This window comes from Pelobates fuscus, chromosome 5 (assembly GCF_036172605.1).
Source record: "Pelobates fuscus isolate aPelFus1 chromosome 5, aPelFus1.pri, whole genome shotgun sequence".
In the NCBI taxonomy this organism is placed as follows: domain Eukaryota; kingdom Metazoa; phylum Chordata; class Amphibia; order Anura; family Pelobatidae; genus Pelobates; species Pelobates fuscus.
This window is the reverse complement of record NC_086321.1, coordinates 257,114,123-257,141,950: the sequence shown is the minus strand read 5'-3', so window position 1 is coordinate 257,141,950 and position 27,828 is coordinate 257,114,123. Positions and strand designations below refer to the sequence as shown.

The 27,828-nt window shown below is 38.6% G+C and overlaps 1 protein-coding gene across 2 annotated transcripts in view; it reads right to left on the bottom strand.

Moving 5' to 3' along the window:
• BNC2 (basonuclin zinc finger protein 2) overlaps positions 1 to 27,828 on the bottom strand; it is a 569,366-nt gene that overhangs the window by 397,319 nt on the left and 144,219 nt on the right. For both annotated transcript variants that reach the window (XM_063455247.1, XM_063455245.1), the window contains exon 2: positions 15,325 to 15,531. In XM_063455247.1, the coding sequence (XP_063311317.1) occupies positions 15,325 to 15,531 (207 nt within the window). The remainder of the gene's footprint in view (positions 1 to 15,324; positions 15,532 to 27,828) is intronic.

The window sequence follows — 27,828 nt, the reverse complement described above, 5'->3', positions numbered from 1 at the left end:
GTTCAACGCGCAGAGCCCCACTGAAGAGCTTTGGCATTAGAAAAAAGCCCTGAATTTGTTCTGTGCAGCACAAGCAAATTTAATAACATGCTTGCGCTGAGTTTGCTTTTAAATTGTCTCTGGTGTCTTCACAAGAGTGTGTGTCTGAGGGTGCTGTGTGTGTTATTTAAATTTAAATATATTTTTTTATATAAAAAAAGTTATATGACCCCCCCCTCCCTTCTTACCTTTAGCCTGGGAGGGGTGGGGGGGAGCCATTCTGACTGGGAGGCAGACCTCGCGAGAGGACCTGGCGGAGCTGCTGGCTAGAGCTCCGCCGGTCCTCTCTTCTCCCTCCCTCCATCCCCAGCAAGCGGCCGCATCACAGTGCCTGTGGGCCGGTGAGGGAGATCTTTGATCTCCCCAGCGGCCCCTGGATACACACAGCAGGGCCGGCGCTCGGATAGCGCTGGCCCTGCAAGGGTTGGCCCCTCGGCCCCACGGCCATCGCGGCCCACCGGGCATTTGCCCGGTGTGCCCGATGGCCAGTCCGGGCCTGTTTGTATCTGTGTATCTGCATGTGTGTCAGGTTGTGTATCTGTGTGTGTGTCTATCTGTGTGTCAGTGTATTTATATGTAGTCTGCGTGTATCTGTATGTTCTTGTGAGTATCTATATGCGGTCAGTGTGTATCTGCGTGTGTGTGTCAGGTAGTGTATTTGTGTGTGTCTATATGTAGTCAGGGGGCCCAAGTAAATGCTTGCCCAGGGTCCAATCAAAATTAAAGACAGCCCTGGATGCAACAACAAATTTGCAGCCTTTTTCAAGTAGTCATGTGTGTTTTTGTTACACCAGCAGGACTTTGTTTTATCCTCTGATAAAGCTAACAAAAAAAACAGTGTAAAAATATATCAACTTTATAACAAACATAAAAATAAAATTCACCTCTGATTCCATTAGAACAGGCTGAGCTGTTCAAGTGCTAATGGATATACAAATTCAGTGATGATGCATCTTGGTCCTACAGCAGATTTTTGTGAACTACATTCCCCATGATGCTTAGGCATCTATTTTGGTGACTCAGCGCCATGGAAAGCGTATTTTACAAAGATTTGCCGTGCCAGGTTTAGACGTCAATGCCCTCATCATTGGCCTAGTCAGCTACCCTTTTTATCAAACGGTAAAAATTGTGTTTTACCCTTCTGCTCACAAGAGGCAAGCAAAAAAAAAAAATATTGGAATGGTTGATTGGATGTTTGGTTATGAAATGGAGTGAAACGTAGGTAAACGTGACAGACATGTCCTTTTTCAACCTTATCTACTGGGTAAGTATATAGCCGTAAAATTAATGAATACAGTTCCCTACTGGCTAGCAACATTTTTTAGCATATTGTACAACAGGGATCTCTACATGATGCCCAGATAATAAACTTGTCTGGAAGGGAAATGCTCATTGGCCCGTTTCCTGTTGCCAGAGGCACAAGTTACAGCTTGTTAGAAAGAAATGGTATAATGGCAGAAATAAAACGTATTCCCTATGTCCGTGTTTTATACTCTGCCAGGCTCTTTTTGGGATTTTGCTAAAGGCAAACTATGCTATCCCTTAGGGCCAGAGATTTTGAGGCACAATATGAAATGTCATCACTCATAAAAGACATAGAACTAAAAATTATTCTTCATAAAAACATTTTTTTTTAAATTTTATTTTGCTAGTCACAGCAGCAAATTAAAATTTGAATATTTTTTTTTTTTTTTTTTTATAAAACATTACATCTAATAATTGAATCTAGTTGTATCAGTCATACTACAAGACTGAATTAATCATATGGGTACCATTATCATTTACTTTCTTGTTTTATATATATTTACTTAATAAGTAATTAAGGCTAAAAAATTATGTTATTTTCTTGTGTTTGCAGGTTTATCTCCTTTGTTTTGAAGATAATTATTACAATTTTTTAAATCAAAATAAGGGGGAAAAAATCTAATAATTGAAGGGGCATTAAGGCAAATAACGTACAGTGATACAGAGTAACATAGGCAATATGATACATGCTTTACATAACTTTGTTAAGTGTACATTGGATTTGTTGCAGAGTAAGCATACACAGAGTAGTGGTGTGATATTAGAACTGTGCGAGGTACATCTAAAGTGGCCATTTGACACTTTAATTAGAATTTTATTTCAGACGTTTATAGCATTTGATAAAATAAAAATCTATCAAATGCATTAAAGTTGTATTGGTGCCTGGACTGTCCCTTTAATCTTGAGAAAGGTCCAAATATGGGACCATGATGTCAAAATGTTTTCATGTAAAGGAGAGAGCACTGTAAGGTTCCATGTCACTTAAATAATAAACACGGTTAGGTTCATATCTCGATATGTACAGTATAGAGAGAGAGAGCGATACAGCGTGAAATCTAATTTATAATATGCTCAATAAATAGAATGTTAACTTATTCCTTAGAACATTACAAAATGGTGGTGAGTCTGTGGGGGCAGTGTAAGATGTAAGCTTGTGTAACATCTCTTCCAGTTACTGCAGGATTCTTCTGCAGAGGTACAAAACAAAGACTAAAAACCAGACAATTCAGCTTCATGTGTTGGCTCAAGAATTATTCCATTAAGCACATACTAACACGGTAACACAATAGCAAGATCGTTTCTAAACAGGAATCCCGCGTGAGGAAAATCTGAGCTGCGATAAAGTGAACTCATTTAAAAGGGAACAAATATGCCAAAAAAAATAAATAAATGATTGTTTTCTATCACCATAAAAACGATGGCTACAATCTGGAAGGTGATGTGTTAACACAAGAAAATGGCACATTTTTGGAAGATAACTTTCCTTTAAATGATGAGACACTGCTGGTAACAGTAATGGGGAATTTGCGATGAAGGGAAGGACATGCAATTATATTCTGCTGGGCCCCACTGGACAAAAAGTGATTTACTTGAAAGCTGTCTTTGCACTGGGTAAATGCTCCTGTTATGGGCTGCTCAGTCTGTGACAGCTTTCCAGATGTCAATCAAATTATCATCTATTTACAGTTGATTTGGTGGTGTCATTTGCAATATTCCCTTCGTTTCTGATGAAATTGGAAGGGTGGATTTCACTGCAGTTTGCCCTGGCACTCGAGTGGGCAGACTGCTCTTTGCAAATGTCATGTGTCCGCTTATCAGCAATCCAAGGGGAGTGTACTTCCATCCGCCTGAATGAATTGCTACCAGATGCAAATCTCTCAATCGTCAGGGGAAGAGTATGGCAAATTTTAATGTACTTCAGGAAACTCAGTTTACATCAGTTCTCTAGGCGCGACTTTACTCTAGCTAACAGTTTTTTTTTTTTTTTTCTTCTAGAGCAATGAGCATATATTAAACGCTGAAGGGTAGAAAATGCCAGGGAAATTATTTTAAGCCGTTTTTCTTCTCCCTGTTGCTGAAAATAGCTGATTTAATCATTGTTAACTGCTTCAATGCTTTGTTTACACAGGGAATACATCTGGTTTACGACAGTCGAGTTTGGGCTGTTGTTTTGTGGTTTGTTTAGTTATGAATGAAGAATAGAATGAAACAAATAATAGAGGGGAAAGTCTACTATTGCTAGATTTTACTGATGGTGCAATTTTTTATTCATTGAAATAATGCTTATCACAGAACATGAAGTATGAGTTTTCATGTTGACCGACAATAGAACAATGTCTTATGAAATATTGGAATTTTTTTTCCCCCCAGTTTGATATTTTTTGGCTTAACATTTGCAATCTAGGGTCAATTCTCAATAGTTGTTATTTTTGTAAATAACCTTTCCCCTCCTAACCACATGTTAAACAGAGCCTGAGGGAAAGATAAAGAATGTCATATTATATGTAAAATGTTTCATCTCCTCAAATTTCTATAAAAGCAGAATGAAAAAAATTACAAATAAAAATGTCCGAAATTAGAGCAGTGGTAACACCACTGCAGTACAATTGGGAACCCAGGTCTGAATCCTAGTTAGACCACTTCACCAATAATTGTCCTTAGACAAAACATCTAACAATATATATCTGCCTGTATCAGGGGTGCCCAAAAGGTAGATCCCCAAATGTTTTAAAACTACAGCTTCCATGATGCTTTTCCATTCTAAAGGCATGCAAAGAATCATGGGAGTTGTAGTTCTACAACGTCTGGGGAGCTAATTTTCGGGCACCCTTGGCCTACACCATAGACTGTTAGTTTGCTGTAAGCAGGCCCTCTTCCCTTTCTATAATTATAAGGCATTATAGATATATTGGTGCTACATAAATGTTAAGAATAATATGTACAAAATGTATGTTTTGTCCTACATATGTGTATATTTCAAATAAATATTGCGCTGATTTTTTTTGGGGGTAGTCAACGGAGAAAGAATTGGTAGTGAGAAGGCTAGTAGTTAAGTGGTAGTTTAAGAACAAGCATGCTTATTGCATAGTATGGATGACAGTGGTGATACACTGAAATACTGTGGCTGGAATGTCCTTTAACCCACTTTATTTTAAAATATATAATAACTAAACCAGAGGTAGGCAGGAGTTGTCAATGCAGCTGTGACTGAAAAAGTCTTAGGGGCTCCTCTGGGTGTTGTGGAATGTGTTAGCTGTAAATTCTATAACGCTTATTACAACATTCATTTTATACATAAACTAAATAAAATATCTGGACAAATGTAAATTAGCAATAAATAAGTGTCCTTGTGGGTCTCTTGCTCATTTTATTGCAGATATATACAGCCATTTCCAGCTTATCTAGCCTAGTACTGCCAATTACCATTTGTTTCAATGATCTCTGACACTGCTTGGTTTGAAAGTGTCATGGCGCAACTACACAGGGATGTCATGGCTGATAGCCCCAGGTCTGTGCTATGCAATGACTGATCTCTGATCCATCTCGCACATAAGTATCCTAAACAATGAATGATTAATGCCATCCTCTGAAATAAAAAATATAAATGCTACAGTCTCGCCAACATCCGACGAACATTGCTTAAGAGTTACATTTGGTTCAGTCCTGTCATTCATCTGACTGCTCTTGAAATTATGACACGTATACCTATAAGGCATAAACCATCTCCATGAATTGTGCATTCCAAAAACAAGACACATTCTAAATTCTAATTAACTTGTTCGTAAGATCCAGTCTAATTGGCCATTCCTACTCTCAAATCCATTAAATCCAATTATACAATACTAATTTCTGACTGTTCATCATCAGATGTTCTACTTTTCTAGCCCCTCTATTATCTACCCATCCTTCCAAATATATTCCAGTTTCATGTGTCTCTCCCCTTCTGTCTCCAAATTTCTATGTTCTGTCCATGATTTATGCCTGTTTTCTATGATCACTTACTCCTACTCTATCAAGATTTTTCACATGCTACCATTTTTTCTCCACGATTTTCTACCTCTTTTTGTCAAGCTCTTTTTTAACTTCCCTAAATGTAACCCCCAACATCTGTTTGAAACACGGGTGCTTAGTTAGCACATGAATACGGGTGAGAGCTGCATGTGCACATATTGTTATTCAGTGTTAGGACCCGCTTAGGGGGTCTGCCTTGACGTTGGCAGACGGGCATTCCCTCCAATGGCCATTGGAGCAACTAAATTACCTCCATTTGTCTAAATATACATAGGGATTAAGGAGAGAGCGCAGGTAACTTTTTCTTTTCTTTGGTTTTTACTATATATTGGGGCTGATGTGTATTGTAGTCCTTGCTGCCGGCCCATTAGTGATGGGAGTGAGCGCAGGCCTTCTCTTTTTGTATTTGTATTTACTTTGTATCACACAGCCTGGTTACAATGCTGCCGCCCATCCCATGTGTTCCCTATTAAGGGTTAATAAGTATATAGGGGTGTATATAAAAAACACCCCTCTCTGACTCATTGGAGATATCTTTGCCAGAAGCTCAAGGAAGCAGGCTGAAGGGTCAGTGTTAGGACCCGCTTAGGGGGGTCTGCCTTGACATTGGCAGGTGGGCATTCCCTCCAATGGCCATTGGAGCAACTAAATGACCTCCATTTGTCTAAATATACATAGGGATTAAGGAGAGAGCACAGATAACCTTTTCTTTTATTCAGGGATACCTGAAACATGAAAATGGTACACGTTTACATAATTTTAACTTCCCCTGATTTTTTTTTACTTATCCGTATATTTAACAAATATGTGTTCATGATGACTGAAAAAGAAAACGTATAAAAATACTGGCTCTATCCTGGAACTATGCATCTCCATCTGGTTGCTTGTCAATCACTGTTAGATGCCCTGGCCATTGCTGACTATGAACATAGGATGGGAGGGTGGGAACAAGGGCACTCCTGGCACCATAACCACTTTAGCATGCTGTAGTGGTTATGATGCTTGGAAAGTTATTTTAAATCCTCATGTATTGGTTAACTATTAAAAGAGATATTGGTGGTATAAAAGTTTTTAGAGATTACACGTAGGGTGAATTTCCCATAAGGCCGCCAAAGCCATGGCCTCGGGGCAGCACACAGGAGTGGGGCGCTATTGTTGGAACCCCTTTACCATTGGTAATAGCAGAGAGGGTTAATCCAGCCCTGATTACATGCATAACTACATTTTTTTCTTAGAGGAAAAACAATAAATATAAATAAAACATATCAAATACTAAGAACTGTCCCTCCTTTTAATGCTAAACCATTTTGGAGCAGTTTAATGAGGGTCACTGACAGTAGAGATTACATACATCCTTATTCATGCCATTTCATAACAGCAATAGGCGACTGTGATAGGCTGAAAGCAGTTAGTTGACATTCTCAACCAAGTACTGCCACCCATTACTGCTCAGGCTAATGTTTCCCTATTAACGAGAGAAGCACAGAGGGGATGGGCTACCTGGGATTCTCATTAAGCATTAAATCATTAAAACCACTTCAGTGAAGCAGTTACAATGCCCACAGTGTCCCCTTAACAGAGCACATACTTAAAACATACTTTATTGTGATATATCTTTACATAACATGTCATACTTGTATAACAGATCAATGTAATATTGGCAATTTAAGCGACTGATGGGGTGGCACCACCTGTTTATTTTTATTATTATTATTATTATTATTATTATTATTTTTATTTTTTTTATTTAGAGATCAGTAGCAGAATTTGCAGTGCTACCTTAAGGTAATGAACAACTGTTTCAAAGAGACAAAGTTTAAAAGCAATTATAAATAACAGCCACAAGGAAAAACTTCCTTATGCATAACATTGGCATGCCAAACCCTGAAGCAACCACTAATTGTAAAGAAAGACCAAGTTCCGACTCTTTCCCGCTGACTGCTTTTTCTAGCAGTTCCAGAAAATGGCTTTGCGAACCCCCCAGGGACATTTGTGTGCGGTTTGGAAGAGGTACGCATTCTGTTTGGTGCACAGCAATGCAGGATCAATACTGTTGCTGTCTCAGGCCTTCAAGAGCACATTATTGAATAATCTATGGACACATCCAGGCTTGGCAGCTCTTATAAATGCCACCTGGCTCCAGATTAAAAGGACAGCATTATTCAGACCCAGTTTTTAACCCTCTTTCAGAAATTGACAAATTTACTTAATAGCTTTCTACAAACAAAGGAAGATCCGTTCCCCTCAAAATTCAATATTACTTTTCTGGCTGTAGAATCAGCAGAAAATCCCTAGCAACTCGAATGTTTGACCAACAATAATACACTCTTGGCTCCATGATACATCACATTAAAACTGCTACCAATAATATTGTGCATATTACAGCCCAGTATATAAAACAATATTTTAACAAAAATATAAATAGGTTAATTGATCAATTTCAGGATTTTAATCATTACATATTTGATTGTCAAAATCAGATTTATTTCTTCAAACCACCAGGTCTCCCTTCCATTTTGTAATCAGGACAGGAAGTCCTGAAGGGACAGGCTTAACAATTTCCTGTTACTAGTCACCAAGGTGTACTGACAAAAATGTAAAATATCACTGGAAATGTTTTTCAAATATATTTTCTCATATGAATTCATAGAGGTGGCAATAATTGTGCCATACTGGCACCTCTATCAATACATATGAGAAAAAAAAATAATATCTCACAATTATTTTTACTTTTTTTGTATAAACATGTGTTGCGCTTGCAGTTGTTTGATATCCATGAGAGCAGAGGAGTTTTGTTTATTTTTTGAACAAAAGATCAAAATGTTAAACAATAAAGACACTTTTTTCAGTCTTTTTTGCTCATATTTACCAACGGAGCCAATATTAATGTAGGGCACTGTATATAAGTGGATTAATCTCATAAGAGCAGCTATTAGGCTGTTAGAGTAGGACCTGCCAAAGATGGGGTACATTGATGTTGTGGCAGGCTTATGCATTGTATGATCATATAATGTAACTAAATCCCCATTATTTTTGCTTAGATTGGGTATTTTAAAAAAACAATTTTTTTTTATGAACTTTGAAGTTGCTGTTTAGTGGATAGGTGAGTGCACTGGATCTTGTGTATTGTATTAATTGGTCCCCAGTAGCACCCCATTTATGCATGTTAAAGTGAGTGCAGCCCCTTGTTTCATATATATATATATATATTCTCAAATGATCCCAAGTTTGTGACACTCCAGAATATGACAAAGCACAAAGCAATAATTATTTACAGCATGAGTGAAGTGGTTTATGAAAGATAATTGTCTTGCTCAATACAAACGAGCTTGGGATGCCGGCAGCATAGTATGACATGTCTGCTTGTGTCACCGTCCCAAGAGTGGGTCGATCGGGTCAGGCACATTTCTTGGTTTTTGGTTTATAACATTGGATCCACCCGTGCCTTTTGCCTGTTAGCAGTTCAATAAGGAAAGTTGGCAGAAAGAAACAGAAGCTATGTAACTTTTATTACTTTTATATCCTAATGTATTGGAAAGCTGCAATCATTTACTTAATAAGTCCCACAAAAAAAGCATTACACTTCCTACAGCAACCAGGATTATGTAGCTGGCTGCCTAGTCTTCACTTAGCATCAAAAGAAGTAATGAGGATTTTGATGGCTTCCGCCCCCTTTGAACATGAGTGCGTATGACATATTGAGAAAGTCAAAGTATTTGGAAACTGTAGCAATTAATGGAAAACATAACCTTCTGGTCAAACACAATGAATTCCATAAGCAGCAGTGCTATGGCTGGCAGCTGTATACAACGTTTCCTTAACTTTGTTAATGCTGGAATGCTTTATGTATGTAGTATAATATTTAAAACAGAATGTGCTGCTCTGCCTAACCTCAGAGATACTTGTATTTTACCAAGGAAGGCACACCATGCCCAGTATTCATCAACGGAACAATGCAATTGGTTAAGACAGTTGTCATAGATGCAGTTCTCCTTTAGAAAAACATCTTTATGGAATGTTACTGTCATACATATAAATGTGTCATACGTGTTATAAATGTGCACTTCAAAGACAGAGTCTGCTTTCAAAGGAAGTTACATACGTCACTGTTTTTTTAGTTCTATAAGACCCTGCCATTTATTTTGATTATTGTACCATAGATTACTGGATAGGTTTTTTTGTGTGTTTTTTTTTTTTTTCTTTGTATTTTTTGAAAAAGAGTAGAAATGCCAATGAATGATATATAATGTTCAGAAAATACAAACATATTTATTTTTAAAGCTATAGTGATTCTTACTTAAAATACATGCCTCGTCCCTTTTTAAGATAAAAAAAAATAAAATAATGGTGGTAATCTTACTAGAAATATAGCACAGGACAGTCTCCCTGGGCAACTGCTCCTGCTTTGATGAGATTGTCAGTCCAGGTAATCTCCATTCAATACTTCTAAAAGAGAAGCATTGTGAATCTGATATACATGGCGATCACTACACAGCCCATTGAATGCTTCTGAGACAGGCACTGAATCCAAAGCTTATAAGAAGCATTGTAATGCCAAATGTGAAGGCTTTCAATGATTGAAAGTGTTCATGAGAAAGTGTCTCCAGCGACTGGCTGATTCATTGACAGCCACTAGAGGCATCCTTAGTTAAAAATGTATATTTTTGATAAAGGGTGATGATTACATTTGTCAGAATTTAGGTACAGGGTATATTTACCAAAACATCCTAATGTAGTTGATTTTGTACTCAGCATGTCCTTTTAAAACACAGGTTTCCTTTTTGGTTGTAAGTTCTTAGCACGTGCTTAAAAGATTAGGTAAAAAGTATGCCTATGCTCAATGTAGCAAATAATGTCGAAAATGTTATAATTTTGGATAACCTTTTAAAATGATTTATTATTTTTGGATAAACTTTTAAAATGATTTAATAATTTGATAATTTTTATATACTGACACATTTCTTTATTTATCATAAAAGGCCAATCTGAAATCCATCCATCCCTGCAACAAGCACATTTAATTTGAAGACTGCAGCTTAAAGGGCCAGTCTCACATCCATCCATCCCTGCAACAAGCCCCTATAATTTGAAGACTGTAGCCTAAAGGGCCAATCTCACATCCATCCATCCTTGCAACAAGCCCATTTAATTTTACTTAGCTCAACACACCCACCTGCCCCTCCTCCCGCCTACCCTGGTTCCTTCTACCTATTTAGCATGTTCTTTCAGCTGTTTGAAACCACAGCCAATCACCTCCTTATTACCTTCACATGCTATCAGCTGCTACAGTTATACCATTAACACTCTCTGCCATCACATACAACTTACTCTGTTACTTTTTGTCTCATCTCCCCAGCTAACCTTTAGATTGTAAGCTCACGGGCAGGGCCCTCTACCTGTTGTATCGGTCTGTTCTTATTGTATTGTCTTTTTCAGAATTGTACAGCTCTGCGGAATATGGTGGTGCTTTATAAATACCAATAATAAATAAAAATAAATAAATATATATATTTTTTATATTACATTTTTTTTTTTACACAAAAAATAAATAAAAATCATTTGAAAAGTGGATGCAAAAATATCACATAGTTTGAAAATATATTCAAAAATATTAAGACGAGCCATGACATCTCCAGGACTAATACATTCAGTATGAGACACTACACCAGAAATTGACAAGTGGACAACCTCCAATCATACCAAAACTAGCCTAAAACCATTAAGAATCAAAAGTCAAAGGAATGGCATAAAACCACCTAATGACTGTGATCTATAATAGAAAACTTCTGTATAGCTGAAGTGTTGGCAAAAAGACTTAATACAGGTATTTCAACCAACATCTGGTCCATCAATTTGTGTAGTGTTCCGATGCCACACTTTTTGCACTGTTGCTTCACACATGGCTAGAAATCAAATTTTTCATCCAAATCCCCAGTGTCTCTCAAGCAATAAAACAATCTATATTTATATATTTAATAAAGTTTATAAAAATATATTTGTTTTTTTTACTACACCTCTTTTTTCCCTCTATTGGTTACTTCTCACTTCATCTATGAACAATATGGCGCAAAAATATATATATTTAGCAGTACGCTAATCAACACATATTTTGGTGCATCAGAATTGTCCTTCCAAAAAGGATTCTATGGCCGAAATTCATCCAAAGCAAAACACAACATGGATGAAAGCCGAATTCCATATTTTGTTTTTGCACACGCACAAGTCTAATTTTAATTATATTTCCAGATTTGCTAAGACAATCCAGTCATAGCTATATGCTTGCAACTACTCCATAACTGTGATGTGGCCCCCTATATTTGTCATTTGATAAATGTTTAATGTCAAAATGTAATTATTTTTTTGCAGCGAAATTTTCAGAAGACAAGCGTGCATTAAAAAGCCCTGAAAGTTTTAGAAGCTGTTATAGACACCCTTACATTGGCATCCACTATTCGAAGACCTATTTTCAGTGCAGGGTTTTCTCATGTCCTACATGGAATATTTGGTGGCTCGGCTTCCTTGACTTCCTTTGCCCAGGCCCCATTTCCCACTCTTAGGCTTTACACTACCGGTCTTACCCTATTGGTTGGAGTTGGAATAATTTCCCAATTAATCAACCCCACCTCCATTAAAGGGTTACTCCAGCCACTATGACCACTTCTGCATTTTGAACTGATCATGGTGGTAGGAATCTGTATGTGCAGTTTTAATGCTTAAAAAGAAGCACATTCAGAGATATCTACATTTGAACACTAATGTTCCAGGCTGCCTAATGTCAATTCTGTACATAAAATAATCTGTCACAGCACGCTGGAGACAGACATGGTCAGCTTTCCCATTTGCAGGCAGCACTCCTGCAGGGAACTCTTGATCTCCTTTCCCTTCCTTTCTCAACTGAGCCCTCCCTGCTGTCCACGCAGTCTCCTAGAGTGCTCTATTTTTTGGGGGTGGGGGGTTTCACCTGCATCCCTCTGTGCACCCCAACGTCATCCCTCCACCCCATGTGCATGCTATGAGAACCATTAAAGTGGACCACAAAGAGGAAGACTGTGACGTCAAATGGGACAATGGATGCCAGGTAACTGTATACTTCATTTTACAGAGAAGTAACTGTATACTTTGTTTTAAAGAGAAGGAGGACTAATCACTAATAACCAATAGGGCATTCTGTATTAAAATACTCATTTTATTAAAAAGGGTTGACGTAATCCTATAAGCAGTTTCCCTCTCTACAATAGGAATGTGCTCCACACGGTAGGGAACAATCAGGTCTGGCGCTACCTGTTAGGCCAGGAGCGCCGGCCCCCCTCATGCTGCAGCCGCCCGAGCACTCTGTAGAGAGCCTCAGGCAGCTGCAGCTTTGCCCGGGCTGGTGCGTCCATGAGGGCGCACCGCCCGGGCGCAGCATGAGGAGAGGGGCTGACAGGAGGGAAGTGCTCAGCGCTCCCTCTTGTCACTCCCTCACTGTAGCGTGGCCGAGCGCTGTATGGTCCGCGGGTACAGGGAGCATCTGTCTCCTGTACCCGGCCGGACTAACAGGAAGTGCACACTGAGTGTGCACTTCCTGTTAGTCTGGCCGGGTACAGGAAACAAAAGCTCCCTGAACCCGTGGACCATACAGAGCTCGGCCACGCTACAATAGGGGAGGGGGAGAAAGAGAGTGGGGAGGGGGAGAAAGAGAGTGACAAGGGGGGGAGGGGGAGAAAGATAGTGACAAGGGAGGGAGGGGGGAGAAAGAGAGTGGGGAGGGGGAGAAAGAGAGTGACAATGGAGGGAGGGGGGAGAAAGAGAGTGACAAGGGAGGGGGGAGAAGGGGAGGGGGGAGAGAGAGAGTAGGGAGGGAGGGAGGGGGGAGAAAGAGAGTGACAAAGGAGAGAGGGGGGAGAAAGAGATTGACATCCATCTCACACACAATCATGCAACCCTTACACACACACAGAAACACACAATGCATTCCTTACACACACTCAATGTACCCCTTACAGACGCACACACTGCATCCCGTACATACACAGAAACACACCTTGCAGCCCTTACACATACAAACACAGATTCACACAATGCATTCCTTACACACATATCAGGACATCCCCTACACACTCCACCCCCTGTGAACAAACTCATTGGTGGAACATGAAGGTGGACCCTGAGCTGTGTAAAGGGCCCCCAAAAACATTGATTTTTGTGACCACAGTTACAAACAGCCTCCAGAGAGCCTGTTCTAAACCAGACCAGTGGTGCCAGACTGCAGCTAGAGCCCATCATCATCCTCATCTGGTTGTAAGTAGGCAATCTAGTATATTATTCATGGCACTAATCTCCAATTTAACTCACATTAAAGAAACACTATAGTCCCCAGAACCACTGCAGCTTAATGTAGTGGTTCTGGTGTCTATAGCCTGTCCCTGCAGGTCTTTTAATGTAAACACGGCGGCACTGCAGCACTGGCGTTAGTTAACATGACAGATCATATGGGCGGGGCATTGTGATGTCACATGGGGGGGGGGGGCGGCGGCAAACTTTACTTTTGCCTAGGGCTGCAAAAATCCTTGCACCGGCCCTGGGAACAATTCACGTAATTTCTTATCAAAATATACTGCTTACATAAACGTTGATAAAGACAATCTTACTTCTCTAACTCCTTTCCAGAACCTATGTCTGGGGTCTCACTGTACAGCAAATCCTTTATCATTAAGGTACGTCCTCACGGCAAAGGTGTAATTGCCACCAAATCTCTCCTACTTAACTAGTTGGGAGCGAGATCCGGGTGTAGAGTTCACCCTTCAACAATAGAGAAAAGTTGCTTCTGTATTTGCATTGTGCTACACATTTGATTTATCATTTTAAGCTAGGTACCTTTGAAACTCTTATCAAAGCCCCGTAAAATATATTCATCATTCAGGTCAAAAGTAAGAAGAAAAGATAACACATATTAACTTGATATCACAGAGCTAGTTATGTGATTCACAGAAAAGAAAAAATGTTTCTGTCAAAAACTTTTTTAAAGTCTGTAAAAAAAAATCTGTTCTATAGATAGTACATTAAAAACAATAGATAAACAATATAATTTCTAATTGTTTAGAAAAAAAATCATGTTTTTTTCAAACAAGATTGAAAGTCCACATTAATTTTTTTTAAATGATTTAAATTAGTATGCAACCAGGGGCATGCCAAGACCAAAAGTGTACTCCTAAAACAGGGAAACAGCGGTAGGCAACCTTTGGCACTCCAGATGTTGTGGATTGAATCTCCCATAATTATTTTACAGCCATACTGCTGGCAAAGCATCAAGGGAAAACACCTGGAGGGCCAAAGTTGCCTGCCCATCTTAAAGTGGCACTGTCATGCCAAACATACCTTTCTCCTATTGTTTTCTCTTTCTCTCTCAGCATCTTTCCTTTTTGAAATTTCTGATCTAGTTTTCGTAAAACCTAAGACAATGTAGGGACTACTTAGTCTTATTTATTTTTCCTACGTTTGACTTTCTTTGACCCAAGGAGGAGTTTAAGTCCGCTCTATGCCAGAGAAAGTGCTCACCCTTCTCCTTGACACAAGAAATTGAACTGACTTAAGCCCCTCCTTTGGTCAAAGAAAGTCAAGCATAGGAAAAATGCATAAGACAAAGTAGTCCCTACATTGTCTTAGGTTTTACAAAAACTAGATCAGAAATTTTAAAAAAGGACAGATTTTGAGAGAGAAAGAGAAAATAATAGGAGAAAGGTAAGTTTGGCATGACAGTGCCACTTTAAGATGGGCAGGCAACCTTTGGCCCTCCAGATGTTTATTTTTAAAGAAAATGAGATCAGAAAGGAAGAAAGGAACAGATTCTGAGAGAAGAAGAGAAGCGGAAACAATAGGAGAAAGGTACGTTTGGTGTGACAGTGCCACTTTAAGCAGGTCTGAGAGACCTCTTCATTCGATATTGTACAATGGACTTTACTTCAGATGAGGGGCACCTTTTGTACTTACAGTTTTTCCAGTATTTCCTTTCTGCTCTGACTGCCAAGTCCCTGGCCAATAAGAAGCTGCAATCTCATCAGTCATTTTATTGGATGGGCATTTCAATTCCAAAGAAGATGGAGCAGTACTTAAACCTTTAGTATCTTGAGAATGTTGAGGGTCCCCAGAACTGATAATGCTGCAATTCATCAATGGGGAATGCTCCCCATTCCAATCCTGACAACAAATAAATAATGTTAAGTTAAACAATTGTGGTTTATTACAAATTAAAAAATTAAATCAAAACAAAAAAAAACCTTGTTATAACTTTCTTATATTTAAATAAAATATTTTATTTTTTAAATAAATAAATGGATGCTATTTATTTGGTGTAAGCAATATGTTATAGTGAGCCATGAAATCAGAACTGAAGAACTTGTAATCATTGAGATGAATCTCCCAACTCAACATAAATAGAGACAGACGTTAAAAGGATAAAAAAAAACAAAAAACATGTAACTAGTAATATAACACTTGACAAGTTATGATTTATAATAAGGTATTCATTTGCAGCTGAAGCCATGGAAAAAAAATATCTGAATGATGTGCGTTGTTTAAACCAACATCTGGTCCATTCAAAAGTGTAGAGGTCCCTTGCCACTCTTTCCCTTTTCCACTGGTACAATGCCATGATGGCACAGAGCCCCTACCCAGAAACCTACAGATTACTAAAGTTAAATCCATCTACCATGAAGCTAAACTTTGAGTTAGGCTTACATGTCATATACTTGAGAGTTGAGAGAGAACAATATTGAGAATTTCTAGGGTTGTCTAGTTGTCTAAGTTGAACAAAATGGGATTTAGCCTGAGCTGGAAAGTATATGAAATGGATGCTAAAGCTAAAATAGTCTTTCGATCTATTATCATTTCAATCAAACATTTTATGCTCAAAGCTTTCCTTAAAATGGTTCCTGGAGCTGGAAGTGATCACGAATTTGAATACATTAAAAATGAAAACAAAAAACAAAAAAAGCAATAAAATAGCTACTGCTAGTCTACATGCAAGCAACAAAAAGCAGTGAACTGTGTCCAGACTATGAAAAAGGCTCTACCATTTAGGAGCCTCTTATTCTAATCTTTATGGATGTATTCCATAAACTACTTTTCAGAACTTAAGCAACAGTTCCACTCAACATATTTAATGAGTAGAACTGCTTATTACACTTACAATCTAAGCAGTTTTGTTGTATAGATAATGCCCCTGCAGTCTCACTGCTCAATTTTAGGAGTTAAATCAACCAGTAAAAGTGTGGCAGGGCTGCACAAATTAAAGGGATTCTCCAATGTCAGGAAAACATATTTGTTTTCCTGGCACTGCAGGTTCCCGCAGTGCCCCTCTCCCTCCCACCCCCCATCCCAAGTTGCTGAAGGGGTTAAAACCCATTCAGTGACTTACCGGAGTCCAGTGCCGATGTCCCTCGGAGCTGGGTCAGGCTCCGCCTACTCTCTTCTACCGCCGAAGTCAGCAGGCGGGGGAGACCTTAATGCACATGCGCGGCATTATACAATGCTTTCCTATGGGGATTTCAGCAATGCTGGAGGTCCTCACATAGCATGAGGACATCCAGCGTCGCTGAAAACACTTTTAGTAGACAGCCACTAGAGGAGGACTTAACCCTGCAATGTAAATATTGCGGTTTATGAAAACTGCAATAATTACACTTGCAGGGTTAAGGGTAGTGGGAGTTGGCACCCAGACCACTCCAATGGGAAGAAGTGGTATGGGTGCCTTGAGTGTCTTGGGTGCCTTGAGTGTACTATTTTAGTTGTCAGTATGAGATGGAGTGCCTCAAGACCCAGGGGTGTGGTGGGGGGGGGAAGGCCTGGTAATGTGTTAATGATACCAGTCGGTCATAGGAGAAAGCAAGGTTGCATTATTCTAAGCTTAAACATGAACATCCTGGGACTGTTGAGGAACAAAGGGGTTAATCCGCACTGAGTCCCAAGTATGCGGTGGTTTCGGAGCCCCAGGTCTTTCAGCTTGGCCAAGAGAATCCCAGGCTATGTAGTATAGCATCAGATTCCTGCAGGTTTTGGATTTGATGCGTGGTTTCACCGCGGAGGACCAGAAGTATGCGAGCCGGGCACCAGCTGTATCGAACTTGATGCTTTTGGAGGAGCAAGGTTAGTGGTTTGAGGGACCTTCACCAGGCCAACGTGCTACCTGACAGACCCGCATAAAATGTGAGTGACATCTCTTAAACTGATATGGATAGTTCCCTCTCAGAGCTGTCAGAACCGCGGCCTTGTCAGACCCACTCTGGAATTGTATCACCAAATCTCTAGGGTCATTAGTTGTGGCCCTGTGTGGCTAAGGGACACGAACGAGGCCATCCAGCATCACTGCCTTAGCCTGCCGTGGCAGTAGGAGGGCCACCAGTAAACCTGGAGAGATGAAAAAGCTCTGCCTCTGGTACCTTACATTTAGGTTTTTCCGGCGTCTGGTATCTTCATTGGCCACAAATCGGAGTTCATATATTAGGTTTTGCTGTTGTAGTTCTTGTACAGCTTGTTGGAATGATTCTATCTGCTGTGCGCCTTTCTCTGAGGCACTCTCTAGCGTTCCGAGCCGACAAGGCAGGCCCTGTAGACTCAATGGAGCGTGGCAACATCAGCCTGGATAATTCTCTGAAGATCTGCCAGGAGCTCACATAACACCGACGTGGTCACCGGTGAGGAGTTGGTACCCATCAGGGTCTTTGACTGCAGTGGCAATACAGGTAAGCTCTCTTCCACTGCCTCATTTGAGAAGTCGTCAGAAATATCTGAGGAGCCCCCGGAGGAGGCGGCCATCTTGGGCCCAGTCGCCTCATGAGCCTGTCTCCACATATCTCCGATTGTGAGTCCTAGGTTTTTGCTTTTTGGACTTGCGTCACATATTAGTGGTGCTGATTAGGGAGACCCTCAGGACTTGTAATTATAGGGTCTAAAAGCTTGTAAAGAAGTGTTTGCAATGCACAATGTTGGAGCACCAGATCTTTGTGACCGTTCACTTTGGCAGTCACAAATGAAGTGATTTAACTATTAAACAGCAGAGAATTGAGCATTGAGACTGCAGGGACATATCCTATACACCAAAACCACTTCATTAAGCTACAGTTATTTTCATACTTAGAGTATCCATTGCTGAGGGTTGGGAGGACGCTAACAGGGGCAAGAGCCCAAGTGAAGTCCTGAAATGCCCTAGATCTAATGTTGCCATCATTTCTGTTAGTTCCCTGTAATACTGAGAGAGAAATATCACCTTAAATTACATATGTTATGACAGTCCTATTTTGATACACCATATTTGGAGTGGATTATGCTGTGGGTGTAAGGTTTTAATGCAGTGGGATGAGGGCTGATAATGGCATCCTGGCCTGGGATTAATACAGCAGGTAACAAGTTTGTAAATATTGGTTCATGTAATACTCTGAATATAATCAAAATTCATTCATATGTGAGGGGCCATTAAGGTCACCCCTGGTATTTTGGCCACTGAGCAGTGTATGCACATGTCATGAACCTAATGACAACTCCAGTCACAGTTTTGTGAACGGAGCTCAACACTGTAAATGTGTGATTGTACTACTGCTTAAAGGCATGTGGCAAACATAGCAAGTATGTGGTTAAAAGTTTTCTGGTCTGATTTGACCAAAAGTTAATGTTTTGGCCATAGTGCAAAGCTCAAAATTCCTTACAGCTGTGCATATACCAGAGAAGAAACAGCATTATGTTGTAAGTAGGATATTTATTTACAAAGGACGGTAGTAAGAAAACCTTATCCAAAGTTACACAGCAGTGATCTCCAAATCATCTTACAATAGCTCAGTCAAAAAACATTGCTGAAATCAATATGGAATTAGTGGCAAGTCTAGAAAATGTATGTTCACCCAGCCAGATCCCAGGCCAACCTGACAAAGCCTGAGGATTTACCCTGAGGATTCAAAGGCTCATAAATTGGTGAAAACGTGAGCTGCACATTTTGATTAGTAGATTAGAATACTGTAATAATCATATCCCTACTTATATTCAATATAATGTGTGCATATATGTATTGTAAAGGGATACTCCAAGCACCATAATCACCAAATGTGGAGGCAATGGTGAAAGGAAAGATTGAAGGATTCAATGCAACCTGTATCAGTTTGGCACTGCAGAAAGGGGTTGTTATGAATTTGGCATTAATGAACCCAGCTTAAAAGTACAAATATGTTGAATGCATAATGAGGACAATGGAACTTCCTCACGTGTTGTCAAAAGCTGGGTGTATTGGCTTTGGGTGATGGGGACTACATCCATAAAGAACCATAACTATATTCATAATCACTACAACAAGCAACAGGATGAAATAACATGCATGTAAAAAGAAATCAAGAAAAGATATTGTAACGCACTCTGCTCTTCATGACAATACAGATTTAAAAACAAACTAATTATTAAAGGACCTCTAAAGAGACCCAGTCCAGTTCATCGCCATGTAATGTTTGGTACAGTGATGCTTTAGTTTTGTCCTTGCAATCTAAAACACTGGCATTTAGTAGAAATGCCAATGTTATCATTAAAGGATTAACACTAATTCTAGTGGTCTTATTCCTAACAGCAACTCGAGGAGCTTCCCTTATGAGAACCGACTCATAGAGAGCATTTGATTCTCGGCGTAGGAAATTTGCCGTACATACGCTCTAGCCTCCTGAAGCTTCCCTGTGTTGAGGAAGGGCGACAGAATGTAGAGAAGTACAGACATAAAGTAAAAGTAAGTAAAACTTGCTTTTTATCTCACACAGGAGTGGGGACTAATCTGAACCCCTTAAGGACACATGATGGAAATATTCCGTCATGATTCCCTTTTATTCCAGAAGTTGTGTCCTTAAGGGGTTAATAGGTAGCAGGACACTATGGCGTTAGAGGTTAGTGATTTTTCATGATGTCTGGGAAAATTAATAGCGGAGAGCCCTCGAACTGAACGGTGGTTTTCCCCTAAACTGCTGGGAGAAATAAAGCCTTATCTTTAATGGTTTGAAAGCGGCCGATAAGGTCTGAAGTAGCATTCGTTGGGGCAGTCGCCGGCTTCGGCAATCGGAACTTGCGTCTTATTTCACCATTTTGGTTTGCTTACGAGGTAATAGGGCCAATCTGGAGTCCTGGACACTAGTTATTACCTCCAATAGTGCAATTTGTGTGGTGGCTTCATCAATGGCATCTTTAAAATGTGAGATATCTGCTGCAATATTGTGTGCAGTTCAGCCAGCATGGCTTTAAGTAGGGGTAGACCTAAACCTATGTGTCGAGCTGAAAGAAGCACTTTCTCACATGGCTATTGGAATTTCCTTCATCGAGAATGATGACCCGTCGTCATACAGCTTCATATTGTGCCATGCGGCCTGGTGTGAGCGTCATCTCTCCGATGTCTTGGCTAGTGGGCACTTTGAATTTTGGGGATTTTCTGCCCATGACGTTCTGTTCTGGCCAAATTTTCTATTACCCATTTGGTTTGGTCACTATTTCCAAGATTGCATCACAATTAAAAAACTATGTTTCAAATTGCATTAAATATGTGGCTGGATTTAGCATTGCAAGATAGTATTTAGTTATTGATGAATTTTTGATAGTGATTCAAATATGTTATGCAGACCACCCAATAGTACTGAATGAAGTGTGACATTGTCAGTTTGGAGCTCCTGAACTTACCATTCCAGGTTTGCTCTTTGGTGTCCAGTATACAGAGACAACAGGGAAATGGGCCCAGCAAGCACATCATTAAACTCATTCTTCCTGCTCATAGTGCAAGATCATCTCAGACGCTCTATACTGATGCGTAGCAGGTTGGCCAGCCCAGTGGACTTATCAGGGCAGGTAAAAAAAACCCACAAAAAACAAACAAACCATAAGCCACTCTGTTCGGAATGTATGTCCCATCAAATTGAGTACAAGAAGTTGCCTGCCTCTTATAATTATAACTCCTATTAAGCTCAGCTTTTGGCTGAGGTTGGTAGGAGTTTAAATATACATCTCATGCTAAAATAAACTGTGGAATATAACTACAGTCAACCTTATCCAGTGATTGGCTGAGCTGATAAGAATTTTAGTCAACAACAGCTTTATAAAGCAAGTCACCACTTTAATGTACAAATAAAAATGAATATGCAACAATAACACGTGAACTAATAATATTTAAAAAAAACACCCATCTTTATAAAAAAAAACTTTGGAATGGACATTTGGCCTCAATGTTGCTTTATGGGAAGCATTTAATTACAATAATGTAATAATATTCCTGAAAAAAAAGCGTTTTGTGAAAATAGGAATTTCTCTTTAATTAGTGGAAAACTGACATTGAATAAATCAAAATCCAGAACACATTAAACTGACATTAAACAATCAAAATCCAGAACACCATGCAAGCTGACATTGACGTGTACACATGTAAAACAATTACAATGGTCAGAGTGACACTTTAGGGGATATACGTCAACTCTACACACTAAGAAACCATATACTGAGCCAAGCAGGAGTACCACTGGCCTTGCATGAAAAAAAGAAGAGACATTGAGCTGCAAATAAAAGGAGGTGAGAGACTTCAACTAATTTAAACATGACTGGCAGAATGACAGAGCCTGGCGCAGAGGTGAGCATGCTCTTCTGGTTCCAGCTGGGGAACTGACTTAGGGAGTTTATTTATTAAACAGTGAGTTATAGTGAGATGAACACCAGCGTGCAAGAAGTAGTCCATAATGGTCAAATGGGAATATCGTCACACAAAACTTTGCGAGTTCACCATTTCTCTATATTTAGTGAACAGTGAGTATGGGTCCAGAGAGATAAATCTAGTCGGTGCAGATGAAGGAGATAAGATTCCCTCAGCTATGATGGTGTAGCTTTTTAAAATATGTTTTACTGTTTAAAAGGATACTGTAGTCCCTGAGACAACTTCATCTCAATGAAGTGGTCTGGGTTCATTGACCCTTATTTAAAAACTGCCATGTTTACATTGCAGGGTTAAAGGGACACTATAGTCACCTGAACAACTTTAGATTAATGAAGCAGTTTTGGTGTATAGAACCTGCCCCTGCAGCCTCACTGCTCAATCCTCTGCCATTTAGGAGTTAAATCCCCTTGTTTATGAACCCTAATCACACCTCCCTGCATGTGACTTGCACAGCCTTCCATAAACACTTCCTGTAAAGAGAGCCCCATTTGGGCTTTCTTTATTGCAAGTTCTGTTTAATTAAGATTTTCTTATACCCTGCTATGTTACTAGCTTTCTAGACCCTGCAAGAGCCTCCTGTATGTGATTAAAGTTCAATTTAGAGATTGAAATACAATTATTTAAGGTAATTTACATCTGTTTGAAAGTGAAACCAGTTTTGTTTTCATGCAGGCTCTGTCAATCATAGCCAGGGGAGGTGTGGCTAGGGCTGCATAAACAGAAACAAAGTGATTTAACTCCTAAATGACAGTGAATTGAGCAGTGAAATTGCAGGAGAATGATCTATACACTAAAACTGCTTTATTTAGCTAAAGTCATTTAGGTGACTATAGTGTTCCTTTAAGTCCACCCTCAGCGGCTGTCATGCCTCCTCCATAATGTTCCGAGAGACGGGGAGTTGAGAAAAAACTCGAGAAAAACGTTTATGAATAAAACGTTTTTTATTTTTATTTTAATGCATATGGTTGGGACCTTAATACAACCAGGACCAGGGAACATTAAGTGTTAGGAATACAGGTTTATTTTTCTAATGCTATAGTGTTCATTTAAGAAAGATGAGAAAACAACACATAGTTTAAAGGAGCTGGTTATCTTATCCATTGAGCGTTTAAAATAATTACATTATATTATAATTACATTATAGTATAGGAGAAATACATTAATATAATTTTTTTTGTGAGAAATTGAATATAAATATAAGAGGCTAGGTGGCTTATTTAAGTATATATCTCCCCAAATATTGCTAGCTTTGTGCTAATAGAAAACTGCTAATTTAACATATGCTCCCTAGGGAGTATATATTTGTTATGAAAGACTACTACCACCCAGCCAGATTTTCTTTTGATTGATATCCTTATAAACAGACCCAGACACCTTTTTTCAGTCCCCCAAGTGACTGTATTTGCCCTACGGTTACTGTCTTGGTTACATAATGAAACTAACTGAAACAGTGCTGTAAAAATACATGCACATTTTATACCTCAAAATTACAATTTATATTTAGCCAATGAAACGCATTCTAACATATCAATAAGTAAATATATATACATGGTGATAACATGGCTTTAAAGTGTCACTAAACTTTTAAATGCTTGCTTCCCTTATAGGAGCAACTCTATAGTGCAGAGTTGTGAAAAAAATAAAAAGAATAGCAGCTTTAACATATATGTAATGTAATAACCTAACCAATTCACATATATAATAATAATAAAAAATATGTAAGCGTTTAATGGCTCCAGAACTTTAGAAATAGCTTTGTACAAATTATTTTTGTCTGTCATGTCTAAGTACCACTTTCCTCAGCTCTATTTCCTGAAAATAACTACCATTCATGCCTCTCTCATAAGTAAAATGGAGAATCCCCAGCAGTCGTACCCTTCCCCTTTTATTACCCTTTGAAATCCGTAAATATGTTTGCTGGACTTTGGCCAACTATGTGTGATCAGGAACCATTTTGTGCTGTGCTCAGGGGAAACTGAAGTAACTGGTCCTAGAAGCAAATAATGGTATGAATAAATTACAAAGTAATAAATCCCTAAACACTATTATGTGTTTAGTGGCCTTCCTCCCTAAGAGATTAATACAAACTAAAAAAAACAAAAAAAACACTGATTATTGAGGTTAGAGGTAGTGCCTCTTTAAGTAGGATATGGCATTATGGGGCTAATTGCTTGACAAACAGTAGCACAGCTATGTTAGTTTTGCTTGAGTTTAAACTTGGATCCTGGCCTAACAATTAACCTGAGGCATTGTATTAGCTAACCTAAGCAGAACGCATTTATAATGCCTAACAATAGCAAATCATTCAAGAATGACATTATTTTATTAGTTGTTGATTTTAATGAACTCTTTTCACAATTGTTGTCCACGGCTTGACTGCCCATAATTCTTCTCTTATGTATTACAAGATTAATTGACTCCCACACATGCGGCACAAAAACAGCGACTTACAGCCATGCCACACAATACTTGCCACGTTATAGTCACGCCACCCGACTGCACTTTTACATATAATCACATAAAAATCTAGAATTAAAACCATTCACTACCTGCGTGAATGTCTCCAAGGTTGAATACTGACTTGTGTCAATGATGCCAGCTGGAAAATGACTCATTATTACATAGATGAATATCTCCATAAGGTTTTCTATGAATATTCATATTAAAACCAGCTTATTACTCTGTTCTCTGACAGGAAACATTATCCAATATCCATGTTTCTCAAATTAAAGACAAATGTCACTAATTGTATCACAGTGTGTTATGTATCCTCTTGAAAGCATTGGCATCTAAGGTACCCTAGAGGACTGTTTATCCAGCAATTTTGTAACATGTTTTAGGGTAGAATAGCCACATCAATCACAGGCTTTCACCTACTATTAGTTAAAAGCACATCTACAAAAGTAAAAATCGTAAAAGAGCAGGTTGTTGGCTGAAATAGCACCTGACATTGTGATCTAGTCTAGCACTGCCATCTACTGCACCTATTCATTCTGTACTAAACTATACATGTATTCTGCTGTTATAAATTATGTACAAAGTTCACTACTCAAAAGCAGAATTGTTGTTTTATTAATATTATTAATTTTATATATATATATATATATATGTATATGTATATATATATATATATATGTGTGTGTGTGTGTGTGTGTGTGTGTGTCACTAAGCAGACAATTTAAATACATACAAAAGCAAAGTATTTTAACAAATGCTTAGGTAGATGCACTCCACCTATGTAAGACAATCTAAAAAGGGTTCCTGATGCCTAACTATGTGCTGATAACCCAAGCATGTTTATTGAGTTAATTGCAGCAGTCTTCAGAAGAATTAGAAAATATATGGGACATAAAAGGCACATCCATCAAAATGATATTACATAGTTACATAGTTACATAGTTACATAGCTGAAAAGAGACTTGCGGCCATCAAGTTCAGCCCTCCTCACTTATGTTTTTACTGTTGATCCAAAAAACCCAGTCTGAAGCTCTTCCAATTTAGCAACAAACTAGGAAAACATTTCTTCTTGACCCCAAAATGGCAGTCAGATATCTCCTTGGATCAAACATCTATTACCCCACTAATTAGAAATTATGCCCCTGTATGTTATGTTTTTGGAAGTATTTATCCAATTGCAGTTTAAACATCTGTATGGACTCTGACAAAACCCCCTCTTCAGGCAGAGAATTCCATATCCGTATTGCTCTTACTGTAAAAAAAACCTTTTCTTTGCCTTAGATGAAATCTCCTTTCTTCCAGCCTAAATGTGTGACCTCGTGTACTATGTATAGCCCTGTTTATGAATAGATTTCCAGATAATGGTTTGTACTGGCTCCAAATATATTTGATTAATGTTATCATATCCCCTCTGTGTTGTATTGCATCATATAACACCGTATAAGTTACCTATACATTATAAAAGTTGATGTTTTTAATTTTTAGTTTCAAAAATTCTTATTAGAGAAATGACAAATTGTACATAGTGTTACTAACTGAATTAGATACAAAGGAACAAAGAAGAACACAATAAAGCACAGTGAGGTGTTGAAAGTAATTTAACTTTCTTTTTTCTTTCATTTTGTTGTTAACAATTTTCCTTAAAATTACTCCACCCACTGCAAATAAAAATAAATAAAATTTTAAAAGAAATAAAAAAAGAAACAAATCCAGGCCAAAATAATAGATGTGCAGATTAGATGTTAAAGCAACACTCCAGACAAGAACTTTATCTCAATGAAGTTATTATTGTGGCAGGAGATTATGGGTGCTGTTTTACCTTAAGGGGTTTTTACAGACATTTTAACTGCACAGTTACAAAGATGGTGCCCATCTATTCTATCTATTGTTTATTATTATTTATTCTGGATAAATTCTCCTTATATGGCTCAGGCATCAATCTCAAAATGAAGTATTCTAAATCTGAGATTCTCAACATCTTAATCCCTCAGCTACAGATAGCTTATTTGGCCACTTAGTTTCTGTTTCACTGCTGCCCATCTCAGATGTGCAAAATATGTACAAAAATGGGCTTACCTGTTCTGTCTCATTTTATTTATATTCTTGTTTATTTGTAATTTTTCATTCGTACAATATATAATGGACAGATGTAATATAACCGTACAAGGACTATGATTAAAACTCTTGTAACAAACAAATGTAACAAAAATACATTTGTACAAACACTCCAAAAAAACCCTGCATGTATTCTTTGATATCCCACTTTGTTCTTCTTCACAACAAAAAGAATTAGGCTTAAGGAGAGGATTCATATCAGGGCTAAGTCCTCTAGTTGGGAAACCTGCAACAAGTGTTTTCTGTGTGAAGCCTTGATTGGACCTTCAGAACCTTAATCTTGGAAACTGGATGCTTAACAGGGATTTCTTAGTTTCTAAGAAGTAATTTGACTCCTGGTTCAATGTCCCTATATTTGACTTTATTGTCATAATGCCTCTTGTTGTTCTCATTAATTCAGGAAGGTCTCTGGAAGGTCATACGACTTCAGAAGAGATCTCTTTAGAATTGGGACATACTGGCCGTGTGAATAACAAGTCATCTCATCAGAGGCAACACTACATTAAATATGTAAGGTAGTCTCACTTCACACTACATAGGAGAAAGCAAGGAGAACATCTCATGGACTTGTGATGACTATTGTTGTATGCATCAACAAACATACTTTTCAGGTTCTTTCCTCAGCATCCTTATTGGTTCCTAGCATGCCCAGGGTATATTTCCTACTCCTTATAAATCAGTCTTGATCCTTTATAAACCCCATTGGAGAAATGGTCTCCACGGACTATGGTCACTCTGCAAGTTCATTTTCTTATGGCAAAGCCTTTTGGGTAATAACATTCAATTATTATTCACTAGCAAGCTTCTCTACAATGTTTGTGCGTGTAAACATAAAAATACAGATTTTTAAAGTGACAATTATCAGCAGTGCCTCCATCAGTAAACCCTTTTTAATCCATTCTTGTCAAAATGACAAAGAATGGACACTCACCTGACGCAGGTTCACAAGAGTGATTGGAGACTCTGCTTGAGCAGAGAGACAAGGACATCTTAACCGAGATAGTGACACAGTAAGACTCAAGACACCAAAAGTCTTCAGGGAGAGGGTGGGAAATTGGGAACATTTCCAACTTGCTAGAGTATTACAATTGCTTCCACAGCAGCATGTTTTAAAATAAAACTGTAGATCTGCTATGTGGACAAAACGTTTAAATTCCTTTTCAATCCTGTGCAGTTTGCATTTTACTAAATTACCCTGTAAAAATCAAGAATTA